Source organism: Sceloporus occidentalis, unplaced genomic scaffold (assembly GCF_023333645.1).
Source record: "Sceloporus occidentalis isolate IW3139 unplaced genomic scaffold, rSceOcc1.0.p SCAF_5, whole genome shotgun sequence".
Lineage (NCBI taxonomy): Eukaryota > Metazoa > Chordata > Lepidosauria > Squamata > Phrynosomatidae > Sceloporus > Sceloporus occidentalis.
In genome coordinates, this window is record NW_028316985.1 from 119,135,362 (window position 1) to 119,153,726 (window position 18,365).

Below are 18,365 nucleotides of genomic sequence, written 5' to 3' on the forward strand. Positions count from 1 at the left end.
TTAATGTCCCTCCTCCAAGCTTCTATGACAGCTAAGCACTGGGAATACCAATTAATCTTTTTCTGGGGAACATCCCATTTACAGGAAATTCTCTTTCACTGGCTCCGTAAGCAATAATTGAAAAGAGGGAATCTCCCTAAATTTGACTTATCCACGGCTCATATAAAAATCCCCAACTTTGGCCCGAAAACCTGCCCTAGGCGTATACATGGTGGCACAGTGGTTAAATGCTGGTACTGTAACCACTCACAGCCACAAGGTTGTGAGTTTGACTCCAGGCAAGGCTCCAAGGTCCACTCAGCCCTCCATCCTTTCATAGGTCTGTAAAATGAGTACCCAGCTTGTTGAGGGCAACTGGCTTACACATTATAAATCGCTTAGGGAATGTTAATTCACTGATAAGTGGTAGAGAAATGTACTTGCTACCTGTTATTTAATATGCATTCAGATTTAATTCCTACCTGAGACATGCCTTGTTGAATCTGTAAGGTTGTAGGCTGAGGCGTCATTGGTTGTGCTAAAGGTTGTCCAACAGATTGTGAATTTAAAGACTAGGATTTAAAAACACATATACATAGCATCAGTAACAAGACCAACTACTACCATGGCTGATTACTTCTTTCTTTAAAAGGAAACTGAGTTCCAAAATATAGTGTGGGAGCACCGAGGTTTAAAAGCACATACCCACATGAAATTTTCTTTTCCTCCCAGAACTCTGTGATAAGAAATAAATTCCTCTGTTATGAAATGGCAAGAAGTAGTTTGGGCCATTGTAAATTATTTTGTCAATTTAGTTTCTTGTCTTTTATTTGCCCATGTGTATTAACTTCATACATAAGAAGACAAGAAACACAAAGGCTATATAGGCCAAGGATATAGGTTTTTCTCAGCTCACAGGTATTCTCCTCCCTTGCTTAATACAGGACAAGCTGACTTTTTATAAGCATCAAGCCAACCAGCCCCTGCTAGTTATTAATGATTACACTGAAGACAGGAAACACAATAATATATGCAAAAGGCAGCAGTGAACTCCAAGGAAGGAGATAAGAAAAATGATCTCTCTAAACTGCATAAGGTAACATTCTGGGTTTTATTTTTTGTGCTTTTGTTTTCAAGTGGGAAATTCAGAAAATACAAATACAGAAGAGCACACAATGGAGTCCACAAGAAAAAAAAGAGGAAGATATGTCTCCAACTACTCTATAGATTGTCTTTATTTTTCATTTTATTACAAGCCCAATGCGTTTTGGCCTATGTAAATATTTCAGTGGGCTTCCTCAGGAGCTATATAAAAACAAATACAAATACAAAAGTGCGAGGAAAGCAAATTCTTCATTCAGTCTTCTACACACCAATGATTTTAATTTTAATATAGACCCTGAGGAAGGCCACTAAAATATTTACATAGGCCGAAACGCATTGGGCTTGTAATAAAATAAAAAATAAAGACAATCTAGTTGGAGACATATCTTCCTCTTTTTTTCTTGTGGACTCTAAAACGTGTTGGGCTTGTATGATTATTATGATAAAAAAATAAAGTGAGAAATACAAAATCTGTAGCCCTGAACACATGAAAAAGAGATGTGGTATATATATGTGTGTGTGTTGAAGAATTACCTGATTACCAAGTGATGCCCTTCTTTGTGCCGACTTTTCGTGAGCAGATAAATTTTGCCGTGGAGGAGTATCCATTGTCATCTTTGTGGGTGTTGCTGAAGTCACAGTGAATGTAAAATTGAAGAGACACTTATTTATCATTATCATCAACATCATCGTCCTGTGCTTTTACATATACAGTAATTATGCTTAGTCAAGCAATTAGTTTTGCTATTGTCATGTGCCTTCAAATCAACTCTGACTTATGGCAACCTTATAATAGGGTTTTCCTCACAAGAGTTATTCAGATAGGTCTGCCACTCTCTTAGGCTGAGAAAATATGACTTGCCCAAGATCACCTAGTGGATTTCTATGGCTGAACAGGGATTCAAAAGTACGTCTCCTGAAAACCTAGTTTAATATTTACATTATTGTACCACGCAGCTCAGTGATTTGTTTGCAGTAGTAAATTTGTAAATATTGTAAAAATTGGTAATACAGTTGTATTAATTATTAATTACTACTATTAATTATGATTTACTTTTACAAGCACATGATTTCACTATCATAAACAAACCAGACAAAGACATGAATAAAACCAAGACACACCCATGTGGTAGGTTTAAATACTGAACACTCACATGAAGGGTCTGAAACTGCAGTATGAGATGATTTCCTAGAACTCCTGGAGGAGGCAGAAGGTGTCGGACTGTGATCAAATCTCTCCAATGCTTCTTTGAGACTCACTGTACTTATATGATTGTCAGAACCAGAGTCCTGACTCTAAAATAATTAAAAAATATTTTGTCTGTCTAATCACGAAAATGCAAGTAGGCAAACACTGATTATAAGTGTTATAAGAATACTCATATATGCATATTCAAAAAGATTTAAGTATTCACACTGCAATCAAATTTCCAGTGACACCCTGCAGATCTTAAAAGCTTGCACATTTTTATGATAGTTAAACCTAGAGTAGTAAACGTATTACTTAATATTGTATATATGTAGGGATGCTAGGGATTTAATATACTGTACATTTAGGGTCAAGATAGCTCTCTTTGCTTTTCTTTTTCACATTTCTATGCTTCACTTTCTTTATCTTATCTTATCCCAGCCATGTTTGATACCTTAATAACTTAATTAATTTTAGGCAATTCAAATGTGTCTGTCGCCTGCAATACCAACATCTGTTACAAGGTGACAGATGTTGCAAACCAACAGAGAGGGAATTCCAGTAAGGCCTGGCACACTTACCGTATATACTCAACTATAAGTTGAGAAATTTATGCCTAAAAATTAACCCTAAAGTCTGGGGTCAACTTATATATGGGTCAATACAGTACCCATGGATTGAGATCGAGTGGAGGGCAGTTAACAACAACCAGTAATATTGCTCATAAAGGTCCTTTAAAAAACAGCCCCAATGCCCCACTCTCTGTGATTGTTGAAAGACCTGCAAGGCACAAGTGTGTGTGTGTGAGGGATGATTCTCTTCTCAAGTCGATCTCCATACTTTTGCTTCTCCTCCTCCTCACATTTCCCCATTTTCCCTCCACTTGCAGCCATATCTTAAAACCTTTCCTTGTCACCTTCCTCCTCCTTACATTTCCCCATTTTCCCTCCAGTTGCAGCCCAATCTTCAAACCTTTGCTTCTCCTCCTCCTTGCATTTCCTCTGATGACAGAACACCCCTTTTCTCTCCACTTCCAACCCAATCTTAAAACCTTCAATCTCCTAAATTATACCCTCAATTTAACCAGGGTCATATCAAAGTTCATCATTTTGCCCCTAAAACCTTCCCTCAACTTATACATGAGGTTCACTTGTACACAAGTATATATGGTATTTCTTCAGATAACCTTTGAGCAGCTCCATGTGGGCTACAAGGAAGTGTGGAAAACAAAATGTGAGGCATGACTACTGAGAACCTTGGCAGGTCTCTTTGAAAAGTAGTAGGGAGTTTTAACAAATTTCAAAGCCAGGCAAGGTAGATACACACACAAAGATACATGGTACATTTTGGAAATCAGAGTTGCTTTATGAAAAAAATAGAACAAATGAAAAGACTCAATGTAAGACATACCTTATCTGCTGCTATCTCTGGCAGAGACTCTTCAATACCAAGTTCACGCCGTCTTTCTGCTCGAACTTCTGCATAACTAGATTTTTTAAAAATCTAAATGTCAATGTACTATGTCTGATTATATTTCTGAAACAGTAACATATACCTCTATATCCACACACAATGTGATGGTCTTTCCCTCCCACTACAGCCCTCTGCATTGGCCAAAAACCTGCTCCATAATGTTTCCCAGCAGGTTTTTAGGATGCACAGGGGATTAGAGGAGAGTAGTTATTTTTGATGATTATACAATGAGGCCTTGCTGTCTGCTGGCGTATTATCTGCAGATTTAAGCATCTGTGGACAGCAAGGCCCACTGTTCCCAATGGAGGCATGTGGAAGCGGCTGCACTGCACTGCCACTGGGAACTATGAAATTTGAGGTCATGCATTTTTTCGTATCTGCTCGGGGTTCAGAACAGTAGTTGCTTCTGGTAATGGAGTTGTTTTTGTCAATGGAAAGTATATCAGTGAAGCAGATTGATCTTAAGTACAGTTTTAAAGACAGAAACAGCATAGGGTTCGTAAGTTAGAAGGCTTTGGGGTAAATTCAGCTGTTAGACTCTACAAGAGGAGACTTACTGAACCCATGGGGCTTAATGTAAATGTTCTGTTTGTTCAATGGATCTATTCTACTTGGGACTAAGAACTGAATTCGATACTTGAATAGCTTTTTAGCTGGTTCTCAAATGCTTGATAAAATTTCAAAAACACTGTCATAAATTTGTTGCAAAGTCTTGACATAAAAGAAGAAGCAGATTTCTGTTACCTTACTACTGTATGTGTACATACGATGAACTCTGGTCTAGAATTCCACTGATGGTAAGTGATATAATAATGTGTCTGCAGCCAAATCCACTGCTGTCCTTTTGTGAGGAATCTGTAATAGCAGGACTTTCCTTTTCCATACTGCATTACTAAAGAATTAAAGAATAATATTTGCTTCAAAAGATACCAGCTTAGTAAAATGAATTAAAATATTGTACATAATTGATCTAAACTGTCCTTTCATATTAGTCTATTATCACAAATATAAATACTTCCTCTGCTGAATAAATGGTTTGCCATTTTCAACAGGGTCTAGTTTTAGAACATCACAAGCCAGATACAGTAGGCCCTTGGTATCCACTGGGGTTTGGTATGAGGATTGCCCATGGATACCAAAATCCATGGATGTTCAAGACATATTGTATGCAGTTGTGTCCCTTATATAAAATGGTAAAATCAAGGATTATTTTATGGATTTAAAAATATATTTTTTCAATCCCTGGGTGGTTAAATCCATCAATATGGAGGGTGGCTATATTCAGATTATTGGGGAAATTGAACAGGAAACTGGAGAACACCTTATACAAATACAGTGTTGATCTTCCCTCTGTATGTCTTCTTCCACTTGACCAAAATAAACTAGGAGTAGGTTTTGTTATTACAAACATACTGGAGACTATATTATCACACAAGTTTGCCATCTAAAGTAACAGATCTAAATTATTACAGATTTATACAAAACACTATGACATTTACTTACAATGTTCATGACATTTTGCCAGATCTTCTAGATCATCCACATGATAATAATCATAGCCTGAGGTCCCCAATACTTCAAATGGTAAATAACCTATTATTGGTGGTGCCCTGGATAATGAAATATGGTTATTTTATTTCTTAGAAAGGAATGAATCACACTCTTTATTATATATGTGCATACAATCAAGCAAGATGTATTCAGTAAAGAAATAACATTTATTTCTTGCTATAAATAGTCAATGCCAATAAGTTGCCACTAACGGTAACATAATGCTACCGTTCAGTACTACATGGTAAGAAATGGCACCTGTGATCCAAGAAAAGGAACTTCCATTCTAAGCTATGTCTAGAGGTGAACTCTTCATTGGGTTCTTCAACAGTGCTCATTTCCTAAAAAAATAAAAAAATGTAAGTCTCTCAGAACTGCACTACTCTAATTTGAAACTCATCTGAAACTGACTTCCAAACAATTAAATTAACATGAATGTAACATGCAAAATATATTATCTTTTTATTTTGCTGTTTCATTGCTGCTTGGAAGAATAATGCAAGCAACTCGTTACTCATGATCTGCATGCGCTATGCCTAATATGACAATGGCAAGCCCATCAGCATATGAAGTCTATGCAAAGGAAGATGTACATTAGCATTTGCCCATCTCTTCACATTTGTATATGTGAGATGATGTGGAAGGCTGTTACCAGATTTGCAATAGCAATTCACAACCTGCATTTTAATTAAAAGAGGAAATCCTTTCAAAACAAAGCTTCAGCCAATTTAACTTAAATTTGCAGCATGGAAGGTCCATAATGTGTTTTGAAATTTTTATATTGAAGCAGACTGAGCAGTTTTCAAAAGAAAGAACTTCTCAACAGAATATCTTTGCTACTGGAGATTGAGTATTTCTATAACATGTGGTTATAGCTGCCAATTTTAATAGCATGAGCTATCTGTTGAGATTGTATGTTAGGGTCTGATCCAACTACAGCTCTTCAACCGTACAGTTGCATGCTGGGTGTATTTTTACTAGAGCAAACAATCCAAAGAGCAATTCATGGAAGAAAGCCCATATTGTGAAAGAGATCAAACTCCCTGGGCTGGTGGACAATTACTTAAACTATCATTCATTGAACAAGCTCAGCTTGGATTAATTACAAAGTAAAAGCAAATACAGATTTTGAAGAGACGATAATTCTTACATACCTTAATAAACTGAGGTGTAGCTAATCTAACTGTGGCTACAAAGCAAACTCTGTCTTCATAGGAAGGCCTATGGGACCTCTGTATAGTTTCTTCATAACCATTATGTGCAGAATTAGGCACTATGAAGAAGAGAAAGATGAAAATTATAAGTTGCCAAACATGTTTTGCTGGCACACCAGAAAAATCATTGTTGTCACAAACCTCAAATAGCCTGAGATACTAAAGAACAGCAACAAAAGCAGTGGAAGTCATGCAATCCAAGTGGAATTGGACAGTTACATTAATAAGTAAGATTCCTATGTCAGAAATAAGGCCTATATGTTTTTATATAAATTAGTGTACTTAAACTTTTCATTAACCTTCCCCACTTAGTATTATTGCTGATTAAAAGAAACAAAAAATGTATTTTATACTTCTTTTAACATTTCTTATTTGAGTTGTAATTTAAAACGTGTGGAAATCATTTATTAAATATAGTTTGTGGTATAATTAACTTACTGTTATTTAAGGATTTGAAATTTCCTATACATTTGACATATTCATATGTAGGTGGCTCTTTGGGGTCTATTGTCCCTCGGAGCATATGGCAACAGAACTCAAGCTGATTTTTTGCTGTAACAAAAAATAGTATAGATTCAAGCTTAACCAAAAAACCAAAATGAACATCCAAACTTTACAAGCTAATATAGTTGAGTAAAGTATGCAGTGACATGAAAAGCAATGTACCATATTACCCACTACATATTTAGCAGTGACTCTTCAGATCACAGTTTTTTTCCCAGTTCTGCTACTATAATGGTCGTCAAGTGGAGATGCTAGGGACTGAACTCATAAGTACAGTGTGATAAGAACATACATGAGTGCAGATTTACTTTAAGTGCTGTTACTTGAGCATGTCCTTTGAATAACTGTAGTTTGAGCAACATAAAATAAAATTCTCTTAACAAGAGCTTTTTGGAAAGCCTTTAAAGGTGTCCATCAATATTCCAAATTGAGAAAATTTTTAAAATGTTAATTTAGTAGCACAGTTCTGTTCTTAGTGCACAAATCTGGAAGATGCCATGTTTAATACACTTTCACATTCCCTCTGTTTCCAAAGTTTAGAAATGAGTGTGGATCCTTTTGTAGTCAAAATGGAACCATCTCCACACAAAAGGTGGGTATCAGCAGGAATGGGATAACCCCAAGCCTTGAAGAAGTATGAAAAAATATTTAGATTAAAAGGTGCAGCGGGGGAAGCAATGAGGACGATATGACTAGTGCTAAGTTACTCTTGGGGAAAGAAAACATAATGGTTTGGGAATTAAATGAACTATCATGGAAGAGGGATTTGCTATCTGACCATTAGACAACAACTAAATAGAAGCATTAAAGGTTGTAGCACCTTCATGCAGGACCTGCTTATCCTGTATAATGTATTTGGTATATCAAATGATTTCAGGAAAGTCTTACCCCAATGGGATAAACCCAAGTCTGTACTTTCATACAACCACGTGTTTTTGAAAATGCTGTCTTTAGGAGTTCTACATGTGTCACAGAGATAACTGAGCAACGTAACTTACATTTCAAATATTCTGGGGTCAATGAATCACTTTCCAACAGATGAGTAGAGAGTATTTTATAAACCTCTGAATGTTCCCCCTCTGGGACAAAATTAAATATGCTCTGATCCACAAGGTCAGACTGTAAGAGAAGAAGGGAAAATGAGATAAAAACTAAAATGCAACCTTGTAAAATTTCATTTTTGAGTGCCGAGTAACTAACAAAGCTGTCAAAGAGAAAACTTTACAATTATACAGCCTGTAACATGTAATCTTTAGTATCACATCATTCCAAAATATTTTTACAACATTAAAATAATATTGATTTCATCAATTTCAAATGCAGTAAACAAACATCACTAAGTCAGTCTAAAACACAGAACTGCCCTTTTCTTTAGGTTGTTAAAAGTACTTTTCAGTGATGAAGTTTCAAATTGTCCATTTTTTATTTAAACTACAGTACTATCATGGTCCTGGGCTGCATAAAAGCACCAAATATTTTAAAACTAAATTTGAAAAATACTGTGATATTTTATTGACCAGCTAATTAGAGTGGCTGGGATCAAATAACAGCTTTAGGTATTCCTAAGTATATGTGCAGAGTAGTAGTAAAATTTTATTCGGTCATTGACCAATACAAAAATTGACAATATAACAATTACACAGTATGGTTATTAAAAATTGTCTATACAATTTCAGATACAATTTCAGATCAGCTGTAAACAATTCAGCTTTCGTCAGCAACCAGTTGGGGGCGTAATGTGCAGATTATATTTACCTGGTTTGTTTGAGTCTACTAATTAGTATCAGTTTCAAAACAGTTTGTAACATGGACTGGGAAACTCCTGATCCAGAATGTGAAGCACAAAGTTCTTTGCACAAAAGGAACTAATTGCAAAATAATATGAATCCTCATCAATATCAATGCAATACCACATTTTTTCATCTTCATCTTTCAATTCATATCCAAAGTATTTCCAGAAAGTAATTTACTACTCTTACATTAATTTCTTTAACAAGAGAACATAGATGGTGAAGACTGACAGAAGCACAGCTATTCATTTGAGAAATAAAAGAAAGGTTTCACCATGCTCAAGGAAACCTTGAGGCCTGGAGAAATTTAAAAAAAAAATCTTTAAAAAAAGGAAATAAAAGATAGCAAAAAAATAATAAAAATACAAAAAAAAAAAAATACAGCTAGGAGAATCGATCAGAATACCCTACTTAAGCTCCTCACAGCCAAGTCATACATTATTTTGAAGGAAGGTGTGGTTATCAGGCAGGAAACTGGAAAAGGACCACTTCCATCAGGAGTTGAGGATACACTGCAACATTTTACTGCAGGCAAAAGCTTCACTTATAATGTATTAGATATACTGACCTCCTTACACTGGCCTGTATCTGAACTTGTAAAAGTAGAAAGCACATCCAGAATGGTCTTTACTGTTCCTCTTTCCACACTGCAGACTCCTATACTCTCTCTGAAAGCTCCCCTAATTATCTGAAGACCCTCAAGGAAACTAAGAAATATTTTCAGGGGACTACAGTGAAAGAGAAAGTAGGCAAAAATTTGACAGCCACTGTATTTGTATAACCTACTGCCATGCAGTTTTTGTATTCATCTCTACCTCTCATTGCAGCACCCTGCACACCTCGTTAAATGTTTTTTGAAAGACTGCTATGCCTGCAGGAGAGGGAGAGCTTTCCTTACGTAATTTTGAACATACACCACAGTTTTCTCTACCAGTACATTACTTAAGGAAAGTTTTGGCTGTGATGCAGTGAATTTTAGAGGAAGAAGTTAAAAATCAGTGAAGTACAAGGTAAATGGCAATTGCTAAGCTTGACAGAGTTTCAGATATATTACCTGATAAGATACCATAAATCTATCTGTTATGTTCCCATTATCTACAGAGTAACCATCCATTGTGTAGCGCAGGGATAGGCAACCTACGGCCCGCGGGCCGGATCCGGCCCGGCGAGGCCTTTGGACCGTCCCCAGCCCAGTCCTGCTGCTGATTGCCACCAGGGCCTTTGGCCACTCGCGCAAGGGCACAGGGCCTTTGGCCTATCAGGAGGAGGCAGGCAAGGGGGAACAAGTGGGGGCAAGCGGTGGGCAAGGGGGAGCAAGCGGCGGGCAAGCGGGGCAAGGGGGGCAATTGTCTATAGAAGCCTCAGAAACATGCATTTATATTAACATTTTTTTAAAAATCAGCTAATTTTTTCGTGTGTTCTCCATTTTTTTTAAAAAAGTGTCCTCCATTTGAAAATTTTGTCCTACATTTGTCCTGGTTTATTTATTTATATATATTTTTTAATTATTTAATTATTTATTTTTTGGCTTCGGCCCCCCAGTTGTCTGAGGGACAGCAACCTGGCCCCCGGGTTAAAAAGGTTGCCTACCCCTGGTGTAGTGGTTAGGGTTTTGGACTGATTAAACCTGGGTTCAAATCCCCAATCAGATTAATCTAGCCTAATCTAACTCACAAAGTTGTTGTGAGGATAAAAAAAAGTGATCACAATCATAAACACCACCCTGGGCATTTTGGAATAAGGGCTGGATCAAAATGTCACAATTAAAATTAAAGTAAAATGCCATTTAGACAGGTGAGAACAAATACATTTTACATCAGATGCACACTCATATATGGAAGGAAAATAATGCAGAGAGAAGTTGTTATCTTTATGTGTCATTAATGGAAGCATCAACAAATGTGCTTCCATTTGGTGGTTGTGTATGAGTAGAGAAGAATATCTAAAGCTGCTAATTCAAGAATGGTTAAAGTAATATCATAAGATACAAAAGAGACATACATGAGATACAAAATAAGAGAGTAGGAACTGCAATGGGGAAAATACAAGTTCTGTTAAAAGATATGGAAACTCTTTAAGCTGCAGCATCTTAAATGACAGATGGTAAATTGTGTGTATAATGATTGAAAGTCTAGAGTACTTTCTTGAAGGCAATTCATACTTACAGGCAAATGCTCAAGTAAGGGGGTTACACTTTCTGATACATATATTATACTTCCATCTGTCATGATTGCTAGAAAGAAACCATCAAGAGCCTGGAATTAAATAAAAAATTACAGTTAAAAAGAGCCAAACAGGTAGCTGTAGCAGTACAGTTTGGTTAACAGAGAAGCTAAACTGACTTGAATGATCACAAAAAACATCCTGAGCAGATGTTTTACAGTACTGAACACTATTTGATAACAATTTCTAGAAGGACTCTAGAGAAAGGAATACTGGATTATGCTGAGATTTATTTTATGCTACTTGTCAGTCAAATGGTACCTGAAGTGATACACAAAAGTAAAGTAAACTACTCTGGGATAAATAGTTTGAAGGACAGTGCATAAATACTTTAAATATAAATATGCAAGTACCAATATGAAAATAAATATGCATGTACCATAAATATAAATAAAATAATAATTAAATTTATTTCAATTTATTTATATCCTCTTTCCCTTGGCATGAAACATAAAACAGATTACCTCAGGGCTAAAGTAAAAGAAAGCCAAAAATCTTATAATAAAAAAGTTAAAATGCAATTTAAAAAGATAGCAAAAGTGAAAATTATTTTAAACACAATAAAGTAAAAAATATAGTACCCCTCCATATAAACCATTCCCTTGCAGTCAATTAATCATTAAGATTTTAAGGTTTGTTTGAAGTTTTTGATGCATTTTTAAATTTTAATGCATAAATGTTTTAACTTTTTACACTGTTTAATTGTTTTTTAAATGTTATATATTCTAATGCTTTTGTATTGTTTTTAAATTGTATTGCTTTAAACTTGCTGTTCACTGTCTTTAATCCCTATATTGGGAGAAAGGCGAGATATAAGTAAATAATAATAATAATAATAATAATAATAATAATAATAATAATATGTCTGTCTGAATAAAGAGGGGTTTGCCTGCCAGTGAAAGGAGAACAAAGGGAACAGGAACAGCCACCAAGAAAGCTCCCTCCCATGTCCTCTCCAGACAGGCCTATGATGGTGGTGGGACCAAGAAAAAGCCCTCCGTAATGATCTATAGCAGGTTCATATAGGGAGAATTACAATTTTGATACAAATGTTTCAAAACAATCACACTGATAATTAAACAAACAAGCAAATACAACCACAGCAGCATAAAACCAGGGGGCTAAAGCAATAAATCCGCAGTCAAACCATGCCTAAATACGTTTTGTTGGCTGTGGCAAACTGTGGAGAATACCCAGTTCCATGCATTAAAAGCAATGATGAGATGCAAGCCCTACTAAATATCTGAATATCTCAACAAGCAAATTGTATCATATTGAAGTAGGTGCTCCTTCATATACATTGGACAGTAGCCATTTTGTAATGTAAAAGTCAAAGGGCTATTTTATACAAAGTTTAGGAATGGACTTTAAAAAAATAGTTCAAAAAGTATACCAATGTGATGATCCAAGTAACTGACCTGTGTGCAGCATTCTACGTATGTAGCATCTTCCTTTATATATGTTTTAATGTATTATCAGTATAAATATATTCTGATTAAAATAAAGATGAAAATATACCCAACTATAATCTTATAACATACAGTAATAGTTACTAGAATATCAATGTTTTTTAAAGTAAAAATAAAGACGCTACCTCTAACATTAACTGGGTGAACTCTTCATTACTAAGAAATGTGGGTTTCCAATCTTGTCGGATTTCACTAGCGTCTGACTGGGCAGTGATTTCTGTAAAAGGAAACAAGTTATCTGCACATGTATTTATTCTAATCCACACATCTGGCTCTGCACACTAAATTATAGTATAAAGATTAAAAGCTCTCCTAGAGAAAAATAAAGTCACTGGTCCTTTTCCTCTAGTCCAGTTGAACCATCCCAGTAATTTAAGATGCCTGGCTTAAAAAAAAGGCGGGGGGGGGGGAGAGGGAAGAGAGGGTTAAACATAAATAGCACTCATGGCAACATTCTGTGTTTGAGTGCTAAGAGAAAAAAAGAGTCACCATGCAAAAAAAGAGAAAATAATACATTACTTTTTTATCAATGAAGGAATGGTCACTTTGGAATATCATATAATTACATAAGATAAAACAATTATATTAAAAGGATTGAATAGGCTTAATGAAAAATTCTACAACATACACATATTCATTCTTTCATCAGGCTTTGTGTGGAGGGAAGAGAGAAGAAGCAAATGAGAGAAAGATACAGCCGCACCACTCAGATTAATAGAAAAGGAGTGAAAGTTTGTAACACCAAGATCCATGACATAGGATCAGAATGCATAATGAAAGAAATAGGTCCTGGAGGTGGGAGGCCTACAGACACATACAAGAACAACTTGCTTAGCACTTCATGTGACATAAAAACTGTGAAGAAGACACACAAACACACCATAAATTGCATTTAACAGTATAGTGCACAACTGGAAAGAAGGGATTTGGTATAGATTTGATAAACCCTATAAACCATTAGTTCATGTCTCCAATTCTAATAATTCCATTAACTTTTCTTAAAATACAATTATGTTACAGAATACAATACAGGAATACACTGATCAATGTCTTAGAAGCCCTAACAACAACCTTACTGCCAAGGCCTTTGCTCTCTATCTGTTCTGATGCTGACATCAGACATTAGCCCAAAATATGTGCCATAGCTGGGTCTCTCACCTAAAACTAAACACTGAACAACTCAAAGCTGAGCAGAAATATGAAAATATTTCAGGACAAGAAAAACAGAGATTCATGTTACCCGAATTTGTTCTCTACTCAGGTATTCACACATCACAAACGAACATTAGTATAATCTTCAGACCACAGGTACTACCATAGTACACAACAGTGGTAAATAACAGTTCATTCAGCTATCTCACCTGATTGTTAAAGATTCTCCTTACACTGTATATAAGAAGAAGAAATCAATTCTTTTCAGAAACAACCCCTTGTCCAAACAGTTTCTTCAGTTTGCTAAAAATGACTAGGTATCTTCATAAACACAATTAATTTCAGAGAAGGCTGTGTTTATTTTCTATTTTTAAAACACTGTTATTTTTCTCTTATGATTATTTTTTATAACTGCAACTTATTTAGAAACTAAGGGACTGAGCAGACTGAGAGGGAAAACCAGGCCAACCAGTTTTTATGAAAATGGGTGGAAGCCTTCCTGTCTGCACAGTCTACTCCAAAGGCGGGCCCAACATCCATGGCTGGTCCACATCACACGGTGTCACATCACACCTCGAGTATTTTCCCTCTGCCTCCCTCCCCCCATCCATGGACACCATCACACGAACACACCACCCGAGACCCGCAATTACCTCCCTCTTCCCACCCAGCTGCTATCCCACTGGATGCTCCGTGTGACCAACCACACAATTGCACAAGTGATACACGACCCATACAGTGCATTGGTACACCCAGTGACACATTGGGAAATCATAATCATGGATGTCCCCCCCCATACATGTCCACTTTCTCCTCTCTACCCCATGCTCCCCTGTTGGACTGTCTGGTTTGTGTATGTTTCAATTACATTGAATGCTTTATTGGCAATCTGCCCCGTTTGTCGTACTTGTTTGTGTGACAGGTTGGTGGTGCGATGGCTTGATGGTGCAGCTACCATTTGTGTGCCTACATGCTCAAATGAAAAAAACGGTAGGGCAAGCAGTGGTGCTGGCGGTTGCGTCTCATCAGTCCCAGGGTGCATGCTTCAGACCACTTCCATACACTTCTTGGGCTTTTCCACATTCCCGCGGTGCTGTTTACATGCTTGTGTGATGATGCACATTTTCCATGTTGAAGTGGATTATCAGACCTCCTTTTTGCTCTGTTTTTTAGCCCCGGAGCACAGCTTCTTTTCGGTTTCCACTCAGTTTGGCACCATACGTCTTCTGAACAGGTAGGCTTCAAGTCAGTTTGAAGCAGCTTTATTTTGCCCCTGCAGACAACCCCTAACTTACAAGAACTTATGTGCCAGTTTGTAAAACTTTTTTCTTTTTAGAAACAAAACACAATACATATTTACTATATATATGATTAAATATGTTCAGCTGCAAAGACATTTTAAATATTTTTGTGTACAAAAAAAAAAAGAAAAATAGCTTAGATTTTGTATTTTTCATGTAATATCCCTAAATTACCTTTATGCTTCCGTAAAAAGTCGATGCTTTTCTGCAGTACAGTAGATTTGTCCATCTTCCGAGCATTGCCTGGAAGCATGGATCCCAGCTCTTTGATGAGTACATTAAACTGATCTCTACGTTTCTTTTCAGATTTGTTTCTTGATACTCTAAAAAAAAAATGTGGCAATCATAAGAAAAATGGTTTTATACATTATATATATTCTTATGTGCTAATGGGTTGGATCTTCACTAAGTTAGCCACGTGTCCCACTGAGATTGTATGGATTTAAGTTAAATATCACTACTTTAAGGTTCTGCCAAAGGCCAGCTGAAGGAAAACTTAATGTCGTAAAAGTGCTCCTCTACTGAAGAAAAGAAATCCTACAAACAGCACAGCTGTTCTGTGCCATATGACCTCTAGTATCCTCATGAGAAACTCAATAGGTAACAAGTTATTATTGATACTATAGCTGTTGGCAGTAGGGCCTCAAATCAGGCATTCTGAAACGGATGATATTTATTTATTTATTTATTTATTTATTTATTTTGATTTATTTATAGTATTTATACTCTGCTCTTCAGCCACAAACAATATCAGAGTGACTTTGTTGTTTTTGTTATTGTTATTGTTGTGTGTCTTCAAGTCATTTCCAACTTACGGTGACCCAAAGGCAAACCTATTATATAATTTTCTTGGCAAATTTCTTCAGATAGGATTTACCATTGCTATCCTTTAAGCCTGAGAGAGTGTGACTTGCCCAAGGTCATCCAGTGAATTTACATGACTGAACCAGGATTTGAACCCTGGTCTCCTGAGTTGCAGTCGAAAACCAAACTACTACACCATTCTGGCTCTCCAGAGATGCTTACAGGTTGTTAATTTGACATAGGTATATTGATATAGGTAGCTTTGGATTCACAGAATTGAAATGCCACTTATTGCCCTAACAAAATTATATGTTGGACCTCCAAACTACAGCCCGTCTTCCCCAATGAGAAGCCACATTGCCCCTAATGGCCATGCATGCACACGGCTGTGGCAAAGCAGCAGTACGCACATGCGCCATCACTGAAAAACACAGAATTTCAGGTCCTGTTTTTTTTTTTCATCTGCCGGGGGGGGCAACGAAACCCCTCATGGATACTAAGGGCCAATTGTCATTATTTTCTCACCCACTGATGTCAAAGGGGAGGACAATTTAAACCACTAGGGATAAAGAGAACCTTTCACTTTCCACCCTGGCTGCTGTGAACCAGCAGAATCTAGGCAGTGATGGCATCTCTGCTACAGAAATCCCCCTCCTGGATGATCTGTAACTTGCCACATTAATTTCAATGGAACTAATACATATCTAAATTAAGTCTGGATACATCTAATGTGCTAGGTATCAACTAATAGAAAAAATAATTTCAAATATGAGCACTGTAAAATTATCAAGAAAAAATAAGATAAAGAAATGTGTAATAAAATTAGTCATTAATGCACTTAATATTGTTTTGGAGCTATGAATATGGAAAGCTTAGCAATATGCTTAATTGCCTTTTAATTTTTTTTCTGAACAGAAATGTAAAAACCTATTTTGCAAACACTTGAGTGCCTGCCCATATATAGAGGGATTTAACTTATTTCATCAACAGCCATGGGAAGGCTATCATTAAAACAAAAATAAAAACACAAGTCAATACTGTTCTCTGAATGTTTACCATAAGGATACTAGAGCAGCTTTTTAAGAGACCAATTCATAAGATTTGTATTAGGACCTTGTAATGAATATACCTAGTCTTGAGAATATCTTCAATCAACACTTACTGTAAAATCTTTTCAATAGTGGATGAGAAAAATGTCAGGAGGGGTAAAAAGTGTAAATCTGGTAATTAAAGATTACGCTCTGTTACACTTTTGCAGTAAATATTTATGTTAATCTTTCATTTGCAGTCTTTTAATATCAGCAAGCCAAATGTGCACCCACAAGCCACAGCTGCCATCCAAAGTCTTAGCATACAACTGCAGACTACTTGCAAATATCTCCTGCTCTGATGGGATGGCAGAGTGTCAATTTGGTCTACAGATGAGAGGGCAAAAGGAAAAGAAATGTCTTATGTTAGGCTTCCTTTTTCGCCCCCTTCTTATCCTAGATCGTTAGTACTGTTCTAATAGATAGCTGATTACATGTTTATCAATGGATGCAAGGGGGAAAGAGCACTTTGTACATGCTTATTATTACTGCATATGGGACTCCTCCCTCCCACACCCTTTGCAATAGAAAGAAGAAATGCATCCTGTATATGTCCTGATCACAATAAAATGTTTAGTGCTGACTGCCTCACATACCTCTTTGCTTTGTCCTTGTCATCTTCTTCCACGAGACCATCAAAAATGCTACCATCATCCCTATAAGAGCCAAACAAGTTTCAGACAACGGCCACATGGTACAGAATTTCCTCAAAGCAAAATGTTAAGGAAGCATGTCAGAAAATATTTGCAGTTCCAAAAAAAAGAAAAAAGAAAGAAAAAAGAAGAAAAACACAATCTTAACATATTTATAGTGGACAAAGCACTATGTACATTTACCTTTTTCTATTCCATCTTAAGACACAATTAGAAGAAAGTGTTCAAACCCTTTTATTGTTTTCATATGTCATTTTAAAAAAGTTTAGTTTTCTAAAGCCTATGGTTTAAATTTATCCTTATGATGCTGTATGTGCAAAGTATGCGTCCCTGTATTTGTCTTTTCCTCTTTCCATAGCTTTTTATTAGACTATATAGTCTTATCAAGGATGTTTTTGTTGTTCTGTTCAGCACCATGTAGGCTGGTGATGCTACATACATTGCCTTGCAGAAGTACTCATGCATACATCTCTCTGACTGTTCCACATTTTGTATTTAATGTATTTAAGTGGCACTGTTATCACTTGATCTACATCATAGACTCAAACCTGTCAAGGTGCAAGACATTTTTATAGCAATAGAAACAGCAAGTACATTTCTATATTGCTTATCAGGGCACATAGGCCCTCCCTAAGTGATTTACAATGTGTAAGCTAATTGCACCCAACAAGCTGGGTACTCATTTTAGCGACCTCGGAAGGATGCTAGGCTCAGTAGATCCTAAACCCCTGGCTGGTATTAAACTCACAACCTTGTGATTTGTGAGTGAGTAGATGCAGTACAGGCATTTAACCACTGCACCACCAAGGCGCAAAAGTTAAGTAAACAAAAATGGGAGAGGAGAGGACAGAAGGGAATAGGAGAGGAGGAG

At 36.4% G+C, this 18,365-nt stretch overlaps 1 protein-coding gene across 3 annotated transcripts in view; it reads right to left on the reverse strand.

The window, feature by feature from the left end:
- The window catches only part of CLOCK (clock circadian regulator), a 56,492-nt gene that overhangs the window by 18,003 nt on the left and 20,124 nt on the right, over window positions 1-18,365 (reverse strand). For all 3 annotated transcript variants that reach the window (XM_089525250.1, XM_089525249.1, XM_089525248.1), the window contains 14 exons: window positions 17,438-17,497; window positions 15,124-15,272; window positions 12,622-12,713; window positions 10,970-11,059; window positions 8,013-8,133; window positions 6,949-7,062; window positions 6,451-6,569; window positions 5,555-5,637; window positions 5,249-5,355; window positions 4,490-4,637; window positions 3,683-3,758; window positions 2,238-2,379; window positions 1,618-1,712; window positions 462-551 (listed from right to left, as the gene is read on the reverse strand). In XM_089525250.1, coding sequence (XP_089381376.1) covers window positions 462-551; window positions 1,618-1,712; window positions 2,238-2,379; window positions 3,683-3,758; window positions 4,490-4,637; window positions 5,249-5,355; window positions 5,555-5,637; window positions 6,451-6,569; window positions 6,949-7,062; window positions 8,013-8,133; window positions 10,970-11,059; window positions 12,622-12,713; window positions 15,124-15,272; window positions 17,438-17,497 — 1,486 coding nt within the window. The remainder of the gene's footprint in view (window positions 1-461; window positions 552-1,617; window positions 1,713-2,237; window positions 2,380-3,682; window positions 3,759-4,489; window positions 4,638-5,248; window positions 5,356-5,554; window positions 5,638-6,450; window positions 6,570-6,948; window positions 7,063-8,012; window positions 8,134-10,969; window positions 11,060-12,621; window positions 12,714-15,123; window positions 15,273-17,437; window positions 17,498-18,365) is intronic.